The sequence below is a fragment of the Ictalurus punctatus genome, chromosome 21 (assembly GCF_001660625.3).
Source record: "Ictalurus punctatus breed USDA103 chromosome 21, Coco_2.0, whole genome shotgun sequence".
Lineage (NCBI taxonomy): Eukaryota > Metazoa > Chordata > Actinopteri > Siluriformes > Ictaluridae > Ictalurus > Ictalurus punctatus.
Window position 1 is genome coordinate 14,734,054 of NC_030436.2, and position 20,857 is coordinate 14,754,910.

Below are 20,857 nucleotides of genomic sequence, written 5' to 3' on the forward strand. Positions count from 1 at the left end.
CAATGTCAAATTTTCTTATTTCCATGCAGAACAGATACAAACAACGAATCAATTAAAAAGGCAATTTTGCCTAAAGCTGGGACAATGTGCCTTTTATTCCAGCCAAACTGAAGCCACACCTAACAGTCAAATAAAGCCCAGGATCATTCGAGTGTAATCAGGCGTGACTCCTGTTTGGTTGGAATTTGAACCTGCGGCCGCATCACATTTTGCGGATGAGACTGAAGTCCCTTGGTCTAAACTACGCATTTGGTTGTTAAAGGTTCGTCGAGCACCAATACCACATAAAACCACACCACAGACAGAAATGTATGCACTATAAATTAAAAATACCACACGAGTCAAGAACAGTTAGAAAAGCTGGGGGTTGGAAAACACAAACACGAGAGGTGAAGATTAGTAACGATTAAAGAAAGCATCCTCCACCAGGTCTCCTCACTGACCGTCCTCCATGTCTGGGCCTGCCTGTGAAATTGGCTCCGCCTCATTCTTGGGTCTCGACTCCACCTCCCAAACGTTTACTGTATTACAGGCATTCAGCTTCTTTGTATCCGGTGTCTCCTGTTTCGGCTGCGACTCAAACACGTCACAAAGCAAAGGTCCATTACCATCAGGACAGCCTGCCTCGCAGGGTGTCGTCCCGTTGCACACTGGGTAAGGGTTAACGGGCTGGGACTCCGCCTCTCCTGTGACATTGCCGTAAGGGTTGATGGGAGTTTCATCCTTCTCTTGCTGCTGCACATCGGCAGGCTTCTCATCCTCGGGGTGCTGGCTGTTAAAGTTTCCATCCACGGTGCATTCTCTGTGCTGAGACCAGGGTTCGGGAACTCCATCTGGATGAGGTGTGTGTGACAGAGACAAGGGAGAGAGAGACAGTGAGTAGAGAGAGAGAAGAGGGAGAGAGAGAGTTAGAGAAGAAGAGAGTGGAGTGGGAGAGTGAGAGGAGTGGGGGAGAGAGAGACATTGAGGAGAGAGAGAGAGAGAGAGAGAGAGAGACAGTGAGGAGAGAGAGAGAGCGAGAGACAGTGAGGAGAGACAGAAACATTGAGGAGAGGAGTGACAGTGACGAGAGAGACAGTGAGGAGAGAGAGAGAGAGAAGAGGGGGGAGAGAGAGAGAGAAGAGGGGGGAGAGAGAGAGAGAAGAGGGGGGAGAGAGAGAGAGAAGAGGGGGAGAGAGAGGCAGTGAGGAGAGAGAGAGAGAGCGGAGGGGGAGAGGGAGGGAGCGAGAGAGAGACAGTGAGGGGAGAGAGAGAGAGAGACAAGAGGGGAAGCGTGAGAGAGGAAAGGTGAGAGAGAGAGAGACAGTGAGGGGAGGGAGGGAGAGAGAGAAGAGTGGAGAGAGAGAGAGAAGAGTGGAGAGCGAGAGAGGAGAGGGGAGAGAGAGACAGTGAGGGGAAAGAGAGAGAGAGAGAGAGAGACAGAGAGAGAGAGACAGTGGGGGAGAGGGAGAGAGAGAGAGGGGGAGAGCGAGAGAGAAGAGGGGGAGAGCGAGAGAGGAGAGGGGGAGAGAGAAAGAGACAGTGAGGGGAGAGAGAGAGAGAGAGAGAGAGAGAGAGAGAGAGAGAGAAGAGGGGGAGAGCGAGAGAGGAGGGGGGGAGAGAGAGAGAGAGAGAGAGAGAGAGACAGTGGGTGAGAGGGGGAGAGAGAGAGAGACAGTGAGGGGAGAGAGAGAGAGAGAGAGAGAGAGGGGGGGAGAGCGAGAGCGAGAGACAGTGAGGAGAGAGAGAGGAAAGGGGAGACAGAGAGAGTTACTGATACATTATGTGGATATTTAAACTGCGACACCAGTCATTAGAAATGCCCTTCACTTAAACTCGAATTTAAAAAAAAAAGCAAAAAAAAAAAGCAAAAAAAAAAAAAAAAAGCGCAGCTGTTACTAATATGGGAACGAGTCTGGAGTGAGTCATCGCTTTATTCTGAGACAGGTGTGAGTCACAGCATCTAATGAATTTGAACAGCACTGGAGCTGAGGTTGTTTACGATTCAGCTCCACGTCAAGAATTTTTTACTATATTTGTCAACAGGATGTCACTTCACTGTCATTAACATTGCAAGGATTTCATTACCAGTATACACTTGAATATTATTCTCTATCCTAACTCATGCATCTGCCATCTGTCTCTCTCTTTCTCTCCCTCCTCCCGCTCACTCACCCACGGTGGCCTCGGCTGTGATCTCCTGCAGAGTCTGACTGTTGGGTACTGACGGAGTTGTGTCAGGGGTTTCCGTTTCCTCGTCCTCCTCATCCTCGCCCCCTTCGTTCACTCTGTCCAGTCCTTCGATTTCCAGGATGCGTTTCTCGAGCAGCTCGGCCTGCCGCTTCTGCTTCTTCTTCAGCTTCTTCTTTTTGTTCTTAGACATTTTCGCCATCTGATAGACAGCACAACACTTACTCAACAATTCATACGACAAGATTAAATAAAAAAAAAAAAAAGTTATTGCGTTAAGAAAAGGAATAATAGATAATACCTGTTTCGGCGCTGGAGCTGTGCTTACTGCAAAAAACGAGGGGGGGGGGATACTTAAGTCACTTTCATGCTGATAAACACATCATGAAACCAAGTGATTAATATGTAGAGAGAATACGTCGGCAAACTTCAAATGCAGCTTCACACCAAAGCTCTAGAGTCTTAAATAACAATACAGTGCAGATTTGAAAGGGAAATTGAGTGTATGGGATTTGGTTTATTTGTAATCTTTGAGAAAACAGATCTGCAACAAATCTGCTTGCCACCCAAGGAGCAATCAATGTCCAGTCTAGTTCATTACCAGTGCGTTCATATTTTGGGAAACTGAACCAGCTAAGTTTGTTGGAAAAAAATTTAACCGGTGCAAACAAAAATAAAAACTGTGGCGTGGACAAGATCAGTCAACGATGTCTCTATGATGGATGGGAGTTCACGCTCATGTTCAATTCAAATGGACTTGGGTGCGGCCTGCGCGGTGTGTAAAAGTGATCTGCTACAGTGAGTCGGTTCAACTCATCAGGTTACTCCCTGTTTCAAGTTATATTCTGATAGAGAATGACATGTTGGTGTCTGTGGAGAAGACAAGAGTCCCTGTTGTAGGTGCTGTATATATTCAACAAAGAACGCATTTAAACACAAATGACTATGGGTGTTCTCACACTCGGGCTGAATATGAGAGTCTGCACTCAGGACTGATCCTAGGTTCGTTGGGGAGAGTGTCTATAAGGATCGGTTCCATACATCATTTTTGTGCAGCGCAAAATTATGCTTAATGGTAGGCACTGATGTTCACTGGTTTACTAGGTTTTTTTTTTAGTAGTTTCCTGTGGTACCGACACTTTTTGGAAAGCAGAAAGGGAATATCATTGAGGAGCAGTTATATCATACAGGAAGATTTTTAGCTGTGCAGGCCGCCACAAGGCGTGCATTTTCCAAGACACTCACAGAGCAAGCACTTGCACCGCAAAGGTGAGCTAATTACAGTGCTCCAGTCCTATGAAAATCTGGTTTCATATACAATGTACTGAACCAATCTGACCAAGCACACCCATATCTGCTTTACGGACATGTCATTCGAGGTTTAGTCCCTGTTCGATGTTATGTCGTCCACTCTTCTGGGAAGGCTTTGCACTAGATTTTGGAGCGTGGCTGTGGGGATTTGCCCATTCAACCACAAGAGCATTAGTGAGGTCAGTGTGGTGTTCCAGTTCATCTCGAAGGTGTTCGGTGGGGTTAAGGTCCTTGCTCTGTGTAGCGCACTTACTGTATGTTACACAACAACCTTGGCAATCCCTATCTTAATGGACCTTGGTTTGTGCACAAGGGCACTGGCATGCTGGAACAGGTTTAGGTCTCTTAGTTCAATCATGAATCTTAATGCTACAGCATACAAAATCATTGTAGACAATTCTGTGCTTCCAACGTTTTGGCAACAGTTTGGGGAAGGCATATATATGTGCGTGATTGTGTCCACATACTTCTGGCCATGTAGTGTATCAATAACCATAACAACCCTTTCCCCAGCACTACGAAAGCAGAAACGGTAAGCAACATGACGAAACTGAACCAATCATGTTACTTGACCTGAGGTGCCGCAGGTGGATAGCAAGCCGCAGACCATTTTTAAGAGGACCAGGTGTCGGATCTCTGGACCACTCCTGGGCTCGAAAGCAGCTTTTAGACCACACCAATCGTACCAAACTCTGGTCCAGTTACAAAATAAAGACATCTTAAAAGCCGTACTGATTTTATATTTAACAGCCCTATCTGAAAGGCCCAGACCCAGACCATTTAATAATACTGATAAAAAGTAAGGAAACGCTACATTATATAAATCATACATCAATTAAGCTGAGAAACAACTATCAAGTTATGTATATATTGTTGCCTTCATATAAACTTCCCCAATCAATCCCTGGCTACAAGCTTGAGCGTTTACTGAGCAAAACAAAATAATATTGCATAAATTTTACGTTTATACGTTTCAGCAGCCCAAAGACACTGATGATAAACATGGCTGACTTGTTTACTTCTCATATTAGTTCGATTTAAACGGTTCAGACGACGAATTGTGTCGTACTAAAGTACGTCAATTTCCTTGTTCGTCTGGCAGAAAAAATGGTTTATTATTCTGATCTCACCTGCTGAGCCGGATGGTGGAGGAGCTCCAGATTTCTGCCACTCCGTGGCCTCGGCTGCCAGCTTCCTGATGTATGACTCATCGACGGTCATTAAGATATTCTCCGGCTTTATGTCTGTGTGGATGATTTTGCACTTTGTGTGCAGATAGTCCAGACCTTGCAAAACCTAAAGGAGAGAGGGTTATAATTTATTTTAATTTTATTATAATTCACCAGAGCATTTCTGAATGCTGAAATATGATTGGTCAGAAGGTGCTGAATCATTTTCTATTACAGCAGCTGCAAGGATAATCACAGGTGTATAATAACAACATGTTCATTCAAATGCATTCTATAGTTTCTATCTTTTCTACCGGGACCCAGTAACAGGGACTTGCATGGCGGATAATCCACGTGATCCAAGTCTAATTAAAAACATATACCTATAGAAAGCGGCATCATTTCAATGATTATATGTTTATTTAACATTTATGAAGTTTATCTAACATTTACAAAATCTTCGTTTTGTTCTGTCACAGAAGTAATAATCCCATTATTAAAAGATTTGGTGATGTGCTCCATCAGGTGTAAATGATGAGAGGTGCTTTAGAAAGGTACTTTACCTGCCGAATGATGCTTTTAACACAGGGTAAGGGCAAACCCTGGTAGTTAGACTTGATGATCCACTTGAGCAAGTGGTGACCAAGGACCTCAAAAACCATGCACACATCTGAGAGCAGTCATAGTCAAGGTCATAAGCGAGAGAGAGACGGGGGGGGGGCCCGCCCACAGAGAGCACTAGATAGATGGCTAGAACCCATTAAAAGACAAACAGACTTATTAAAATCTCTTCTTGCATAAAGGACCAGGGAAAGGACTCATTAGCAGATCTCTGCAAAGTACTGCAGTGCTTTATACGGCAGATCTTACACAAAACACTGCAGTATTTTGCAGAGATCCGGAAATTACAAGCTTTAGTCAAATGCAGCACAGTAATACTGCATTCAACTAAAGCTCCTAACCTGGGGGGGGGGGGGGGGGGGGTCCTGGGGGGGGACCTGGGGGTGGACCTGGGGGTCCTCAGCCCCCAGTTTAGTATACAACGTCATACTGACATGCTGTTCATGGTAAATGAAGAATGAAAACCACTAAATACATCATTAACATTTGCTGGATAGTTGCTGTTAACAAAAGGCAAAATTTCATGGAGGCGGCCATGTTTTTCCACCCATTTTATAGCTTTAAAATGACAACTTTTTAATTGTGACTTTTGGTTCAGTTGAATGCAGCATTCCTTCATCCTTTCAAGTGACGGAGATAAATCCAAACAAGTTGAAACTTTCAAGCATCGAGAGTTATATTAGTGAATGAAAGGATACGAGTGCCATTGACACCTGAAATCTTGAAGTCGTCCAGCAGCTGCACTACTTTCTCTCCGCTGGGGTCGTTCGGGTCCGAGGTTCGCACCTAATCCAGACAGAGTGTTCGCACATTTTAGACAGCTTCCGAGTCACACTTCACTTTAACCCGATTTTCGTCCATTCATTACAGCTTAAAACTTTAAGACTTTTTCCTCTGTGAAGGAAATTAAATCCCCTGACCACTTGAAAATAAGAAAAGAAACGGTAAATGTTATTAATTTCAAGGCACAGAGGGTAATCTTCTAGAAAGCAGCTGACGCAAATCAGCTTGCAGTGGTCACCATAGCAGCAGTGAGGTTGGTGGATGCTCACCGCGCGCAGGAGCTTGATCTCATCCAGAGCTGTTTCAGTGTAATGCTCTGCACTCTTCACTACCTTCATAGCCACAAAGCGCTTTCCCCTACACACATGCACAGACACACACACACAAAAAACTGAGTCAATAACAAATTAACAACTTAAATAAACCAACCATAAACGCAAATGCTTATGTACACAACCACACGCAGTCTAAACAACTATTTTAAAAAACTACAGCGCTGTGGTGGCAGAATACATGCAACATCTGCCGAGATGACAACTGGAATTCTAACTCACTGGATGTCCCATGCCAGCCACACAGTGGAGAAATGCCCCCAGCCCAGTTTGCGGATCACGTGGTACCGGCTGTGGAACAGGTCCCCAATCTTCACATGGTGATAACCACCTGCAGAAGATCAAGCATAAGTGAAAGGAAGGAAAAAACAAAACTCAACTATTTTGCTCTGCATTTGAATTGTGTAATGCAGCATAGCTTCATAACCCTAGTACCCACACACCCATCCATCTATCAATCCATGCATCCATCCACAATTCCATCTACTCATGTACTCATCCTTCCATTTACCCAAGTGCACATCTACCTAATCCATCTAACCATCCATCCTGCAGGCAAGTACTTATCCATCCATCTTTCCAGGTACATTTCCATTATTCCACCCAAGTACCCATTTACTTAGCCAATTACCCATCCATCCATGCAAGTACACGGTCATCTATCCATGCAATCACCAAGCCAAGTACTTATTCTTCCATCAGTCTAGCCAAGTGTCCACACACACACACCCACCCATCCATCCAAGTAAACACTCAACCATCCATCTTTCCAGGTATCATTCCAGCCTTCCTTTTATCTATCCCACTACCCAACCATTCCTCCATTCTGCCATACATTTGGGGGCACAGTCAATTATCCATGCATTCACCGAACCAAGTGCTAATCCCTCCAGCCACATAGTCAAGTGACCACACACCCACCCATCCGTCCGTCTGTCCATCCACCATTCAAGTCAAGTACTCATCCATACATCTCTCCAGGTACCCTTCCATCCTTCCACCCAAGTACCCATAAATCCGTCCTTTTAACCCACTACCCAACCATTCATCCATCCTGCCATACATTTAGGTGCACAGTCATTTATCCATGCATTCACCTAGCCAAGTATTTATTCACCCATCCATCTAGCCAAGTACCCACCCACCCATCCAGCCAACCAGTCATCTAGCAAAGTTTCCATCCATCCATTCTTCTAGATTAGTACCCACCCATACAAATACGTAACCAGCTTTCCATTTAAGAACCCATCTGTCAATCTTTCCATCTAGCAGAGTGCCCCTATGTCCATCTGTCTCTCCATGCATCTCTCTACACATTTATCTATACATCACAGTGTCTATCCAAGGATCTATCCATCTCTCCAAGTTTCTGTCTCTACATACTGCCATTTCGCCATTTATCTGTCTATCGGTTGATCTATCCACGCAAATATCACAGGCTTGTGCAAATATGTATCTATGTGGGCAATTATTTTTCTATCTACTATACAACTACAACATATTTAACTTTGCTTACACATGTAAACAGTGTTTCTTGTCTTACCCTTGCAATAGTCGTTGGGATCTTCCTGCTCTTCATCATCAGAGCCCAAGATCTCCTCCTCTTGCTCCTGCAGAGCTGAGTCAGGCTGGGCAGCTCCCCGCGGGTGGGGATTAGGTCTGGTGAGGGTAAAGAACACTCATCAGCACACGGCCGCGCAATACCAAAGCTTCCAAAATTAGAGTGTGTGTTTTTCTGCATAGTAGCAGCTCAATTCTGTGCTGATAGAAAGCTGTTCTTTAGGGAACAGATGACTGCAATTCATACTTTTGCTTTAGTAAGAAATAGGTTTCCAGTGGTAACATCGCAACTATTACCACTCTGTAGCTGTTTGTAATATACACATGCATATTAAAAATGTCATCACAACACTGCAGGACACACTGCAATATATATTCCTTATAAAAAAGAGAAAAGCCTATGATAGGTCGGAAAGATGATAAAGTGTTAAGGTGCTCTCTCAGGATCATTTGCATGAGGGGCCTTTTTTGCTGCCAACGCTCAAAAAGAACTCATCATTTTCATAAAAAGAGTGCTCCGAAGAGCATGAGATAAGACTGCCTTCTCTCTGCATTTCACTCGTAGTCTACAGAAGGTCGTCTGGTTATGAAGCTAGTGTTCAGTCAGCTCAACATTCTTTTCAAGCCTACTCTATGCCTCCCAAACTGCTTCAGCAGTGGGAGGCTTAGCGAGAGAGCTGAATAGTACTTAATCCAGCCAAGTTTATTTTGGGTATGGTTCAGGTCAGCCTGAAAGAACGTTTGCATGTTTATGTGTAAAGAAGATAAAGAGGCTTCAACACAGCAAACAGCTAAATTCATCAGGCAAAAGAAATAATGCCAAACCAAAGAGTCAAAGTGGTTTATTTCTTTATAACTAGAGGAGGGAATGCCTGTCAGAATACTGGCTGAAAGATTACTAAAGTGAGATGGAGGAGAAGGGGGTGGGGCTTCCAGGAGTGTCATTTAATACCACTGAGTTCAAAATACCTGTGCAACTGTCGATCCTTCCGGATTCATCGGCAGTTTTTAATCGGGGGGTGGGGGGCGGGGGGGGTCTGTTGGAGGACTATTCTGGCATATTTTGGGGTGATAACTCATAGCAGAGTAGGTACTTCAATGTTAAAATGCAGAGCTTGCGGTGCAAAACGCATAAAAAGGTAAGTAAGCCTGCTGGAGGCATTTTTCCATATCAGTTTCAGAAATCTAATAACTGTCATTTTAAAATCTGCCACAATAACTATGAGCTTATTCATCCAATAAAGCGGGAAACTAATAACGCTCCAGTTTTGGGTGACTTTAATACCTTGTACTGTAGAGACTAATCAGTGCTACATGGCTCAAACTGTCTAAAACCATTCACCCCCTGTACAATAAGACTGTACAATCCTTGAATTCTGCCATTTAACTATATCTATATACCACATATACTATTAACAGATATCATACATCTCTTATCCACACTCATGCATAACATTAATGCAATTACCAATGGCTCTCTGTATCCTTTATAATGTTCTAAAAGACATGCATATTATCTACAGAATGAAGACATCTCTTTCAAAACCAAATCATGCACGCCTTGCACAACAAACACCACATTATTATGTCTGCTGTAATTAGGCTGCAAATGAATAAGAATAAACATACCCTTATAGAAAACATATTTGCATATGCTTAATGAGTCCTGCAATGTATGCACAGCCCTCTAAAAGGGACACTCTGTCTAGCCGAATCAAATACGTCTGCTGAAAAAGTTAGGTAAGTGCCTGAGGCAAGGGGAATGAATAATAAATGCGATCAAATATAATAATGGAGGGCCCACATCTCTCTAAAAATGACACTGAGCAGAACAAAAGAGGAATGCAGTAAAAAGACACCAAACGGCCACAAACGAGAGCAGTTGATTGCATTTACAAAAGAAATAATTAAATAAACAAACAAACATTCAGTTAGCATCAGGATCATGTCTTTCACAGCCAGAACCAATTTTGTGCTTTATGAGCCAGGTATTATTTGGGTAATGTAGACACCATCTGGGACACCATCAAAAATGCAAGAATAACCAAACTGCACAATCGTTCAAGCTCATGTTAAGCGGTAATCTGAATATTTCTGGTGTTGGGTCAAGTGCCACTGAAGTACCCCGATCGAAGATTAAAATATTAGATGCGAATACAAAAGCTGTGACTTTTCAATGAATAGGAAAAGTGCACGCCATATATTGCAAGTTCTGCCTTTCTCACGTTAATGAGAAGAACCGCTGGCGAGAATTCATAAGTAAGCCTGAGCTCTGCTGCTGCCTGTTGTCATTTCATACACAAACATGAGCCCTGGCACCGAATCAAACATCATGTCGTCAACTGCAATCAGTGTGCTCCTTTTCTGATTCTATATAGACCTGCTTCAGGCCATTTTTCCAAGCCCTGCGTAAATTACGTGGTCGAAAATGGTTCTGCATTGGAAATCATTTTCTGTGAAAACCCAGTTAAGCTACTCCATATCTGCTTCTTATTTATCTCAAACTGAGCCTAATCCTAGGCTCAACGTCAATCAATGGATCTCCATTTGAAAAGACTTGCCCTACATTCTCACTAGCAACATAGTTTCTCACTTGTGGGTTGCCAGAAATTGCTTCTGTTGTTGTTTGTTGGAGTGCACTGCCCAATAAGAAATGGTAGTGGCAGAAATGTATTTAGCCTACCTGAATGTTGATTTACATGTTACACTATATGCCCAAAAGGGGCAAGCAGTCCCAGAGCAAAGCGGCCCCAGAGCATCACTGAGCCAACACCATGCTTGACTGTGGACAGAGTGTTCTTTCTTCGTTCTTCTTCCTCCAGGTATACCGCTGATCCATCGTGCCGAGAAGTTCCAGTTTTGTTTCATCGCTCCATGGAACAGACTCCCAAAACTTCTGTGGCTTTTTTATAGGATTTTGAACCAAATTTTCTTGTGCTTTTGGGTCAATAGTGGTGAACGTCTTGTAGTTCTGGCATGGAAACCTTCTCCGTTTAGTACACGCCTTATTGTGCTCACTGAAACCTCAGTGCCTGTTGCCTCCAAGTCTTGCTGCAGGTCTTTTGCAGTCACTCGAGGGTTTTTCACAACCCGCCTTCTCAGATATCTGGTTGTAGCCGTTGACTGCTTCCTTTTTCTGCCCCGTCCAGGTATTTCATATATTTTCTACCCCTAGCCAGTTCAGGTATTTCATGTGTTCCAGCTCAAGCACACCTGGTGCAACTAATGAAGCCCTTGATTGGCTGCATCAGGTGTGCTTGAGACAACACCTGTTTTGTATATTTGTGCTGTTGCGAGGGATTCTCTTCAGGGGGTTGAATAATTTTGAAATTGGAGAAATCATTATAAGTTGCATTTTCAGTTGAATTTGGGGAAACCACTTGAAGCATTCATTGTGTTGAACTATTTCTTTTATTTGATTTGATTTGTTCACTGCAAACAGCTGAAAGTCTGTAAATTTTGACAGTAAACCTGATTTGCACTGAGGGTTGAATAATTTTGATTGCAACTTTATATATATACATACACACACACACACACACACACACACACACACACACATACACATCACTTGCTAATGGTCTAAATCTAGCATACAAAAAGCTATATCCCCGATTTCCTATGCCTTTTCTACAATGGCTCTTTCATGAAAAAAAAAACCTGGCATTCAAATACCAAGTAGCCGGAATTCAAGTTCAAGGGCTCAATAATGAAGTGCTGCTGACTCCACTCATCTGAGAAGATGGGAAACAAAATCATAGTGATGAAAAATGTCTGACACTCAGCTGTATTTGAAATTGAATTCTCTGGATTCGTAAGAACTTCAAGGGGAAGCAGTAGAACAAAATGGCTGCACTTTTCTTTTTTTTAATGAAGGTGCGAAACAGAAAAACTTGAGGACATGAGGGATTCATTGCCATTGAGTCATTTAAAGTGTCACATTAATCTCTCCTTAAAACTCGCATAGTTAGAAGTAGTGGAGTTGAAAAAAAAAACAAAAAACAACAAAAGGCCAATGAATCCCTGTTGTGCCGAAACATCCTACTCTCTTATCTCTGACCAACACAAGGCTCAGATCTGTTTTATCCCCTGGCAGCAGCTACATTCAACCCAGACACAAGACAAATAATCGCTAAATAAATAAAATCTTGCACTGAGATTGGAGGCTTTGGAAAAGAAGATTTTTCAGTCTGGGTGCAATAAAAGATTTCAGCATTGTCAACGTCAGCGAGGAGACTTTGGCCTCGGCTTGACGGGAATACCGAGTGTCTGGGAAGGCACCGTGGGTGTTTCTATTTTCTACTGTTGGGACAACAGACACTGCTGTGCTTTGCCCAAATTCCTTACATTTCATTAGGGACGAGTCCGTGACTCACTCCTACATACAGTATGGAAATCAACATCTTACATAACCTGCCATTTAAAATGACATTACGATTATCGTGTTTATGACACTAGCACATTTACTGAAACGTTCTCATACGCCGCGTCGCCTTCTCCGACATGACACAATTCAGTGTGTCCACTGAAATGGCAAGGCATCTGACTAATTATAAGCCCTGACTGAAATTCACCGCGCTAGCTCAATACGGGATCTTTCTGAGCCCCTGAACACCTCTTTCGAATTAAATAAGATGAGGCTCGGTCTGAAATAAACGGCTGGTCGCTGCGATGCAGCATAACCCTGTTGCTTAGTAATGATAGTCTTCCATTGCAAATAATTGGCAGCTCCGAGCTGCGTTTTAAGTCTTTGTTCAGTCTGGCCATGAAGTGGATGTTGTAGGCGTTCAGAGTTGGGAGTGAGGAATAGCATTAGAAGAATACGGGTTGGACGCAGGGCAGGAGAACACACTGTTTTAGGACGTGGTGAGGACAACCTATTAATATCAGGCAGCCTGAGAGAGAGCGGATATCCTTCGATAAAGTGACTGAAATATTCTTTCTGATCCAGTTATACTACCAGTGAGTAATGATGCACCATAATAATAATAATAATAATAATAATAATAATAATAATAATGTCACTTAATGTCATGGAGGCTCTTTCCTAAGTCATAGCAGGGAAATTTTATTACAAACCAACAAACAGCTGCAAACAGCATTGTCTAGTCATCACACACACACACACACACACACACACACACACACACGCTGAGGGATGGGAATAAAATGAAGGCAATAAATATTTCAGCAAAACACCTTAACAAATGCTTGGTTCTGATTGTTCAGAAGGTGTTGATTAATTGTCTATAACAGCAGCTCTGTTTACATCAACACGCTTGTTCTAATATGTCATCATTTCTAGTCACAGCGTATGCAGGGACACTGATGGTGGACAGATTTTTTAAATGCGTCCAATCGTTGACAGGGTGCTTTTTTTTTTTTAGCATTTTTGGAAGGAGTCTCCAGTATCAGTGCTTTGTAACAGTCAGAGGTAAAGCTGCAACAGTTGTCTGACTTGGGAAAGTTTTTCGGACGGATTTGTGGTTTCTTAATATAAAAAAACAAACAAACTGCTTTTTCCGTCTTATTAACGTCACGAGAAAATAAAAACAGAGAGGATGGTGAACGAGTGAATGTTTACAGCTGATATAACATAAGTGATGATAGGAGCTAACGTTCCACAACTTTAACATGTTGTATTAAAATATATATTAATAATAATAATAATAATAATAATAATAATAATATGCTGTTAATTATGTTATGTTTATTTAATAAATAAACAAATTGTAAATCTTCGTAAATATCTATGGTATAAGAGTAAGGCTGAGTGATATGATACTTGAGGACATTTCTACGATACACGGTGCGCATCACGATGTATAATTTAGCTAACAAACTGCCTGCTAAACAGTAATAAAACAACAAAAAAAAGTTTGACAATATTTTTCTTCAATGCCTACAAAGACAAATATTAAGTAATAAATAAATAAATAAATAATAATAATGTCAAAATCGACAACGTCCATTCAGTACCATTTACTTTGTAATGATGGAAAAAAACGTAAAAAATACATCACCATAGCAACGATATCACAGAAAAGTGTATCGCGTAACCATTCATCACGATATTGCCCAGCCCTATATAAGAGGAAAACAACAACTTGGAAATGATGTTATAGGAAGACAACTTTGTCGTTGTAACAGTAACTTTCACCACCCCGTCGTTGATTAATTTCCGACCCCACCTCACGGTTACGTTTTCTTATTCCTTATGTGATCGTCAGCAGGAACAAGTTTTTTTAAAATTGTAATATGTATATACTCTAGCTGAATGTTAACAGTGCATTTATAATGAAGCTATCAACCAAGTCATGTTTGTTTGTTTTTTTTGAAGGAAGAACAAACTCAAGAAATGATCTCTACAAAGATTCTGATCATCGCACAGGTCTATGAATGTCGTCCGTTCGTCAGAGCACCGAGCGAGACCAAAACAAGCGTTCGTGTGTGAGTGGGCGGGACCAACGTCTGGCACGGACGGGGTTAAAAGCCGAGCTCGGCGCTGAGCTCTGCTTTTGCAACTTTGCCAGCCCACATGCGCAGGCTGCAAAACACCGACATTCCTGCATGCTGTCTGTCAAACAAATTTAAACACTCCTTCAGGTTACATGCAACACATTTAAGTACTCTATGACTTCTTTCAATGTCTTCCAAAAGGTGAACGTTCTTCGTTCCACGTTCTTAATGCAATGCAGCAGCGATGCCAGGAGCAAAGAAAATGCTTCGGGTAACAACCGTTCAACTTTTGATGTATGGAAAGACCAAAAGCACCGTGAAATCAAAGCATTAACCTCCAGAACAACCAAATTCTCATGTACAGATGTTCTCAAATTGCAAGCAAAGGCAAATCAAAAGACTGCTAAATAAAACAAAAATAAATAAAAACAGATGGATGGATGGAAGGATGGAGAGACTCGAGACTGGCGGCTCAGTGCTGCTAATGGAGGGAGTGACGGTGAAGAAGCAGCAGGGATCTTGTCCACCTGCTGCTAGCAGACCAGCATATCTTCAACATCATTTCTAAATACGCAGTCATGCTTTAGTTGCAGCTTCTTTCTTTTCTTTCTTTTTTTTTTTTTAAATACCACTTGCTTCCTTCAATAAGCCAACGACAAAGTAGACAAGGCAGTGATTTTTGCTGATCAGGTCTAAACTGGCATGACCGTTTCAATGCAAAAACAGACTGAAAGCTTTTCTCCATCGCATGCATTCATCTTTGTTAAGGGGGTCTCCATCTCTGCATTCATCCTTCTGCTCTGCAAAACAGCACTTTTCAGAGATGGAACGATGAAATTAAAATAAAACCCAAAACCCTGACTGACGAACTGCACGTGCATAATCAGCGTCAAAAAAAATCATTAAAAAAATAATAATAAAAAAAAGGGACACAGACATGTATATGATCGTATACAGAAACGGAGACGCGTGCTTACCTACAGGACGCTCGGATGCCCATGAGAGACGGAGGTGGCCAAGGCTCACAGGTGAGAGCCAAAGCCATGAACTAGAGGCTGCAGCTCGTGCGCTCTGCACAATGAGATATTCCAATGAGGAGAAACTCTCTCGCGCACTCTCTCTCTCGCTCACTCTCCCCCGCTTTACTGTCACACACTCACACAAACATCTTCCTCGCCCGCTCACTTTCATAATCACATTTTCTGTCTCTGTGTGCCATGCTCTGCTGGCGTCAGTCCTCAAAGCCCACCCCTTTCTTTCCCTGCCTCGCATTCTGATTGGCTGGAGCAGCCTGGCACTGCATTGCAGGTAAAAAATAAATAAATAAATAAATATTACCGCCTCCTTATTTCTCCTTCATAACTGCAGAGAGCCCTCCTTCTCTCCATGGGACCTCTCCTGCTTTCCTCCTCCTCCTCTTTTTACATCCTTTCTCCGCTTCTATATTTTGGTTCCGTCTTCCAACCAACATTTTTTTCCTCCCTTTCTAAATATAGTACTTCTGCTGTTCTCTACATCATGTTTCTTCGTCTTTCTTATGTGCTTGCCCGCTCGCTCTCTCCCTCCCTCTCTCTCTCTCCCCTCCACTCTCACTTTGACAAGCACTGTGCTCTGGCTCACAGGAGAAGTGAATCAGACACTCTTCCTGTGACTGAAACTTATCAGGAATCGCAGGTAGTGCTTAGCGAGGCCCCCTAGTGGAAACAAATAACTAATGCGACACTCCTTCACCGCAGAGCATGTGGTAATGTAATGCTTGTCTTTTTTAAAATATCATAATAGACCCTCATGTTCTCGCAGACAAACAAAGTGGGATTTCAGTATCCGAGTCATACTCGCAGCACAATCAAAATATAACTAGGGAATAAAACAAGATGGGGTGTGCTGCTCTCGGAAAATAAATCAACACCAGGGTTCAAAGGTGTTTTTTTTCCCTCCCTCATGCACTACAGCAGAGGTTCTCAACCTTTTGTAACTAAAGCCCCCCCAATCATGTTGCACGCCCCCCCCATATTGGAGGAGACCAAGCATAATGATTATCTATTCCAGCCTATATAAAATCAATCAATCCATCCATCCATCCATCCATGAGAGAGAGAGAGAGAGTTAGATAGATAGATAGATAGATAGATAGATAGATAGATAGATAGATAGACACACATAGATAAGCCCCCCTGGTTGAGAACCTCTGTACTACAGCAATGTGCCAATAATTACAGCACCTTTTTTTTTTTTTTTTAATCACTTTATAGTTACATTTAATGCAGAAACACATAAAAAAAAATAAACAAGATTATATTTTGCTGCTGTATTTGGGATCACCTTCCAAAAACATGTCCATGCACTGTTCTCTTCAGGTTGGTTAAGCCAAACAATGAACAGTTGTGTTCTTGGTTTGTTTTTGTTTTTTTTCCCCACCCCCCATTTACACACATTCAGTAGCTTTACTGGAATCTGACACAAGTGCAAATGTTTTCCAATCTGAGTCACACCAACTAAAGGAAAGCTAAGAGTGAAATATGACCATGTCTCTGTTAGTCAATGCTGCTGGTGTTGATTTAAAGTCGTGCCTAATTAAAGCCAGGCACTTTCCTTGTGAGATCCCTATAATCTTGTTGCTCAAGTACTTAAAGAGAAACAGTACAGGAAATAAAGCGTGAAACTATGCCCTGGTGCTCTGTACGCCCACACTAACTGGAGCCAGATTCTAGGAATACTCCTCATGCACGTTAGAGTGTCTAAAGGGCTTAAGACTGGTCCGAGTCAGAGAGCCGAAACATTTCCACACGCTCTCTTCATTTGCATCCTATAAAAAGACCAGACAGGCCACATTTTGCTTCGTCTCACAGTGCAGACCTTTCACTTTTCATTACTAAACATGACGAAGAGCTGCAGCTCTTTTGGCCTTTAGAACAGCATGGGATTTTGTTCGGCATGATCCTGGGTGTGTTGTACGGCCATGCAGAAATCATTATATCGTGCAGTTGCTGCTAAATTGTAAAACAGCTCTTTCCACCTCATCCCAAAGACGCGTAGTAGGACTGAGACCAGGAGGCTGTGAAACTCTGTGTCGCTTGTGATTTTTCAAAATTACTGCAGATTTGGGCTAAGACGCGTCATGTGGCGTCATCACGACGCGCATTCAGCCAAATCCCTCTTCGGTTCACATGCGTCGAACACGAAGGTCTCGTTTAAGCCAATACTGTTTTATTAAAGATGTTACGTTGCTACCTAGGCTGCCACAAAATCCCCAATCCCTGGTTGATTCCAGAAATGCTGGATATACAGTCGGTACACAGTCCCCTCCGAAACTATTGGAACGGCAAGGCCAATTCATTTAATGTTTGTGCTATACGCCAAATACAAAAAATTTGGGCTCGAGATCAGAAGTTGGAGATGAGACGAGTGTTTAGGGTTTCAGCTTTCATTTCATGATATTTACATCTAGAGGTGTTAAACAACATAAAAAACAGAACCTTTTGTTTCAGACCACTCAAATTTTAGGCAAGCAAAAGTATAGGAACAGATCAGTCTTGAATTAAGTAAAAGTTTACTTAATATTTAGTTGCCTATTCCTTGCTTGCACCAACTGCATCAAGCCTGCAGCTCACTGACATCAGCAAATTGTTGGTTTCTTCTTTGCTTCTTCTTTTGTGATGATTTTCCAGACTTTCAGCGTGCTCTCTTTCAGTTGCTGTTGGTTTCAGGAGGTTTCTCGAGGTTTCTCACCCTTCAGTCTCCTCTGGCCAGTCTAAAACCTTTTTCACCCTGATGAAGTCCTTTGTTGAGTTGGCAAGGTGTATTGTTTCATCGGTTTGCTGCATGATGAAGTTCCTCCCAATCAATTTAAATTGGCAGATAAAATGTTCCTGTAAACTTCTGAATTCATTCTGCTGCAACCATCATGATTTACATCATCAATACAGATTAGTGAGCCTGTTCCAGAAGCAGCCATGCAAGCCCAAGCCATGATGCTACCTCCACCATGTTTCACAGATGAGCTTGTATGTTTTGGATCATGAGCAGATCCTTGCCTTCTCCACACATTTTCCTTTCCATCACTTTAGTTAAGGTTAATCTTGTTTCCAGAACTTTTGTGCCTCATCTCTGTATTCTTTGCGAATTCAAATCCAGCCTTCAGATTCTTATTGCTGATGGGTGGTTTGGCCTCTATATGTCTGCTCTCGAAGTCTTTGAACTGTGGATTATGATACCTTCACCCCTGCCCTGTGGAGGTTGTTGGTGATGACACTGACTGTTGTTTTGGGGTTCTTCTTCACAGTTTGATTATGTTTCAGTCATCAGCTGTTGTTTTCTTTGGTCGACCCATTCGGTGTCTGTTGTTCAGTACAGTGGTTTCTTTCTTTTTCAGGACATTCCAAATTGTTGAATTGGCTATGCCCAATGTTTGTGCAATGCCTCTGATATATTTTCCCACTTTTCTCAGTTTCAAAATGGCTTACTTTTCTCCCATAGACAGCTCTCTGATCTTCATGTTAGCTGATCCTTTTTAACAAAAAATTCAACCATCAATCTAACAGGCCACTTGTGGGTAACAAGAAAACACCTGTCAGTCACACCGAGTGGTCTGATCCAATATATGTAGATGTGTCGTTTAACATTTACATAAAAACAAAATCTGAAATTCTAAACTCTCTTCTCATATTCATCTTTTGAACTCAAATCCAAATGTCTTCAGTCTACAGCAAAAGCAATCCAGTATACAGCAAAAGGACTGTATATGCATTCCTTCATCTTCAGTAACAGCTTTATCCTAATCAGGGTCATGGTAGATTTGGAGCCTTTCCCCGGAACACTGGGTATGAGGTGGGAATACATCCTGGATGGGACTTCAGTCCATTGCAGGGCACCACACACACTCATCGAGACCTTTAGAATAGACAATCTACCTACCAGTGCGGTTTTTGGGAGACCGGACAAAACTGGAGAACCCAGAGGAAACCCAGACAGAAACGGGCTGAACATGTGAAACTCCGCGCTCTGAAACTGAACTACACAACTTCAAAAAAAAAAAAAAAAAAAAAAAAAAAAAGACTCACTAACTCTGTTGGCTGCTCGTGGAGAACAGCAAGATCACAATTAGGTTGTGTGCCCACACATAACAAATAGCTTGGGCATGAAAGCTAAGTCCCAGAGACTGTTAGGAAGTAGGGTACTGTAAGCATCCTACTTGACGGCATGACAAATTTCCAACCTCCCTTATGCTTTTTAATTACTGTTATACAAACAACCACAAAAAGGTCATCAAATGGCATGAACTGGGTGCCAGACAAAACACAAGACTGGAACACAAAGTGCATATACCTTTTCATTCCTGTGTTTCCATTCAGACCTCATCTCAGTCAAACCAAGCAGGTTTGCTCACTGAAACCAAATGTGTATGGCACTTTAATTCAGATGATAAAGCTACCAATAATCCTGGCATGAACAAACACAGTCGAAAACAGGATAGCACAGCATCTGCGGAGTGTGCATCTCCTCAGGCATCTCCCCATGGCCTTGTTTGGTGGGTTTGGTGCGAGCTCGCTGCAGTCGAGCACAGCCCAGTACTGCAGCTGAGGAGGAAGGTGCTTACATAACACAAGCACTTGCTGCAAGGCAGCGTGTAATCCACGATGTACTTATGTAGCACTGTGTATTTTTTTTTTTTTGTTTGTTGGCTTCTGTTTATAGGTTTGATCTGCAATTGTTTGTCTCTTATAAACAAACAAAAAAAACCCCACCACAATTCTGTACTGAGAAAGAAGTTATTAGAGAAACAGCCAAGTGAACAACTCAACATGAACTGAACGTAAACAGCAGCAAGGAAGCAATGGATGAAAATAAGCCAGGTACAATCAATAGAGCAACGGACGAGTCAGCAAATTCAGACAGTGGAGAAATCAGCATTCGTCCCACAGACACCCTGCTCAGTCAGGACACGCACCCCCCCTTTCACTCCCGCCACCCAAAACTTGGAGTTGGTCCGCTAATTAAAAATAAATTGGCTCATCAATAAGTCAGTAAAATGTCCCCATCCCTTCGCTGCAGCATTGCCTCCGCACACACTCACACACACACACTTACTTGCACCTGAGCCCACTGGCCAGCTTCACCACAGCTGTGTTGAGTGAAACGATCCAGTCCAAAAGCCACATGGCGTGGGACGAAAAAGTGGAACAAGACGGCGCAGCCAGAGCCTCTTTCTTTTCCTCTTTCTCTGCCTTTTGTACTGCGTTTTCTCTTCTTTCTTTCTCTCTCTCGCACCCTGTCACACTGCCGGCCTGCTTCAGCACTACTGAATACTACCGAGGCAGAAAACATGAAAATGAAGGGGAGGGAAAGAGGAGGAGGAAGAGGAGATGGAGGTGGTAGCTCGGTGACTTGAGTGACACTCGCACTACCCAGCAGGATGGTGCACACATACACACACAAACACACACACCCCACAGG

The 20,857-nt window shown here is 42.7% G+C and overlaps 1 protein-coding gene across 5 annotated transcripts in view; it reads right to left on the minus strand.

Moving 5' to 3' along the window:
* The window catches only part of srpk1b (SRSF protein kinase 1b), a 40,385-nt gene that overhangs the window by 6,604 nt on the left and 12,924 nt on the right, over positions 1–20,857 (minus strand). For 2 of the 5 annotated variants that reach the window (XM_017450128.3, XM_017450130.3), the window contains exons 3-11: positions 7,929–8,044; positions 6,608–6,716; positions 6,323–6,410; positions 5,969–6,056; positions 5,213–5,319; positions 4,611–4,776; positions 2,471–2,496; positions 2,155–2,371; positions 444–833 (exon numbers count right to left, since the gene is read on the minus strand). In XM_017450128.3, the coding sequence (XP_017305617.1) occupies positions 444–833; positions 2,155–2,371; positions 2,471–2,496; positions 4,611–4,776; positions 5,213–5,319; positions 5,969–6,056; positions 6,323–6,410; positions 6,608–6,716; positions 7,929–8,044 (1,307 nt within the window). Of the gene's footprint in view, positions 1–443; positions 834–2,154; positions 2,372–2,470; positions 2,497–4,610; positions 4,777–5,212; positions 5,320–5,968; positions 6,057–6,322; positions 6,411–6,607; positions 6,717–7,928; positions 8,045–15,381; positions 15,952–20,491; positions 20,708–20,857 lie in introns of those variants that run through there. The other 3 variants (XM_017450131.3, XM_017450127.3, XM_017450129.3) reach the window with 3 other exon arrangements.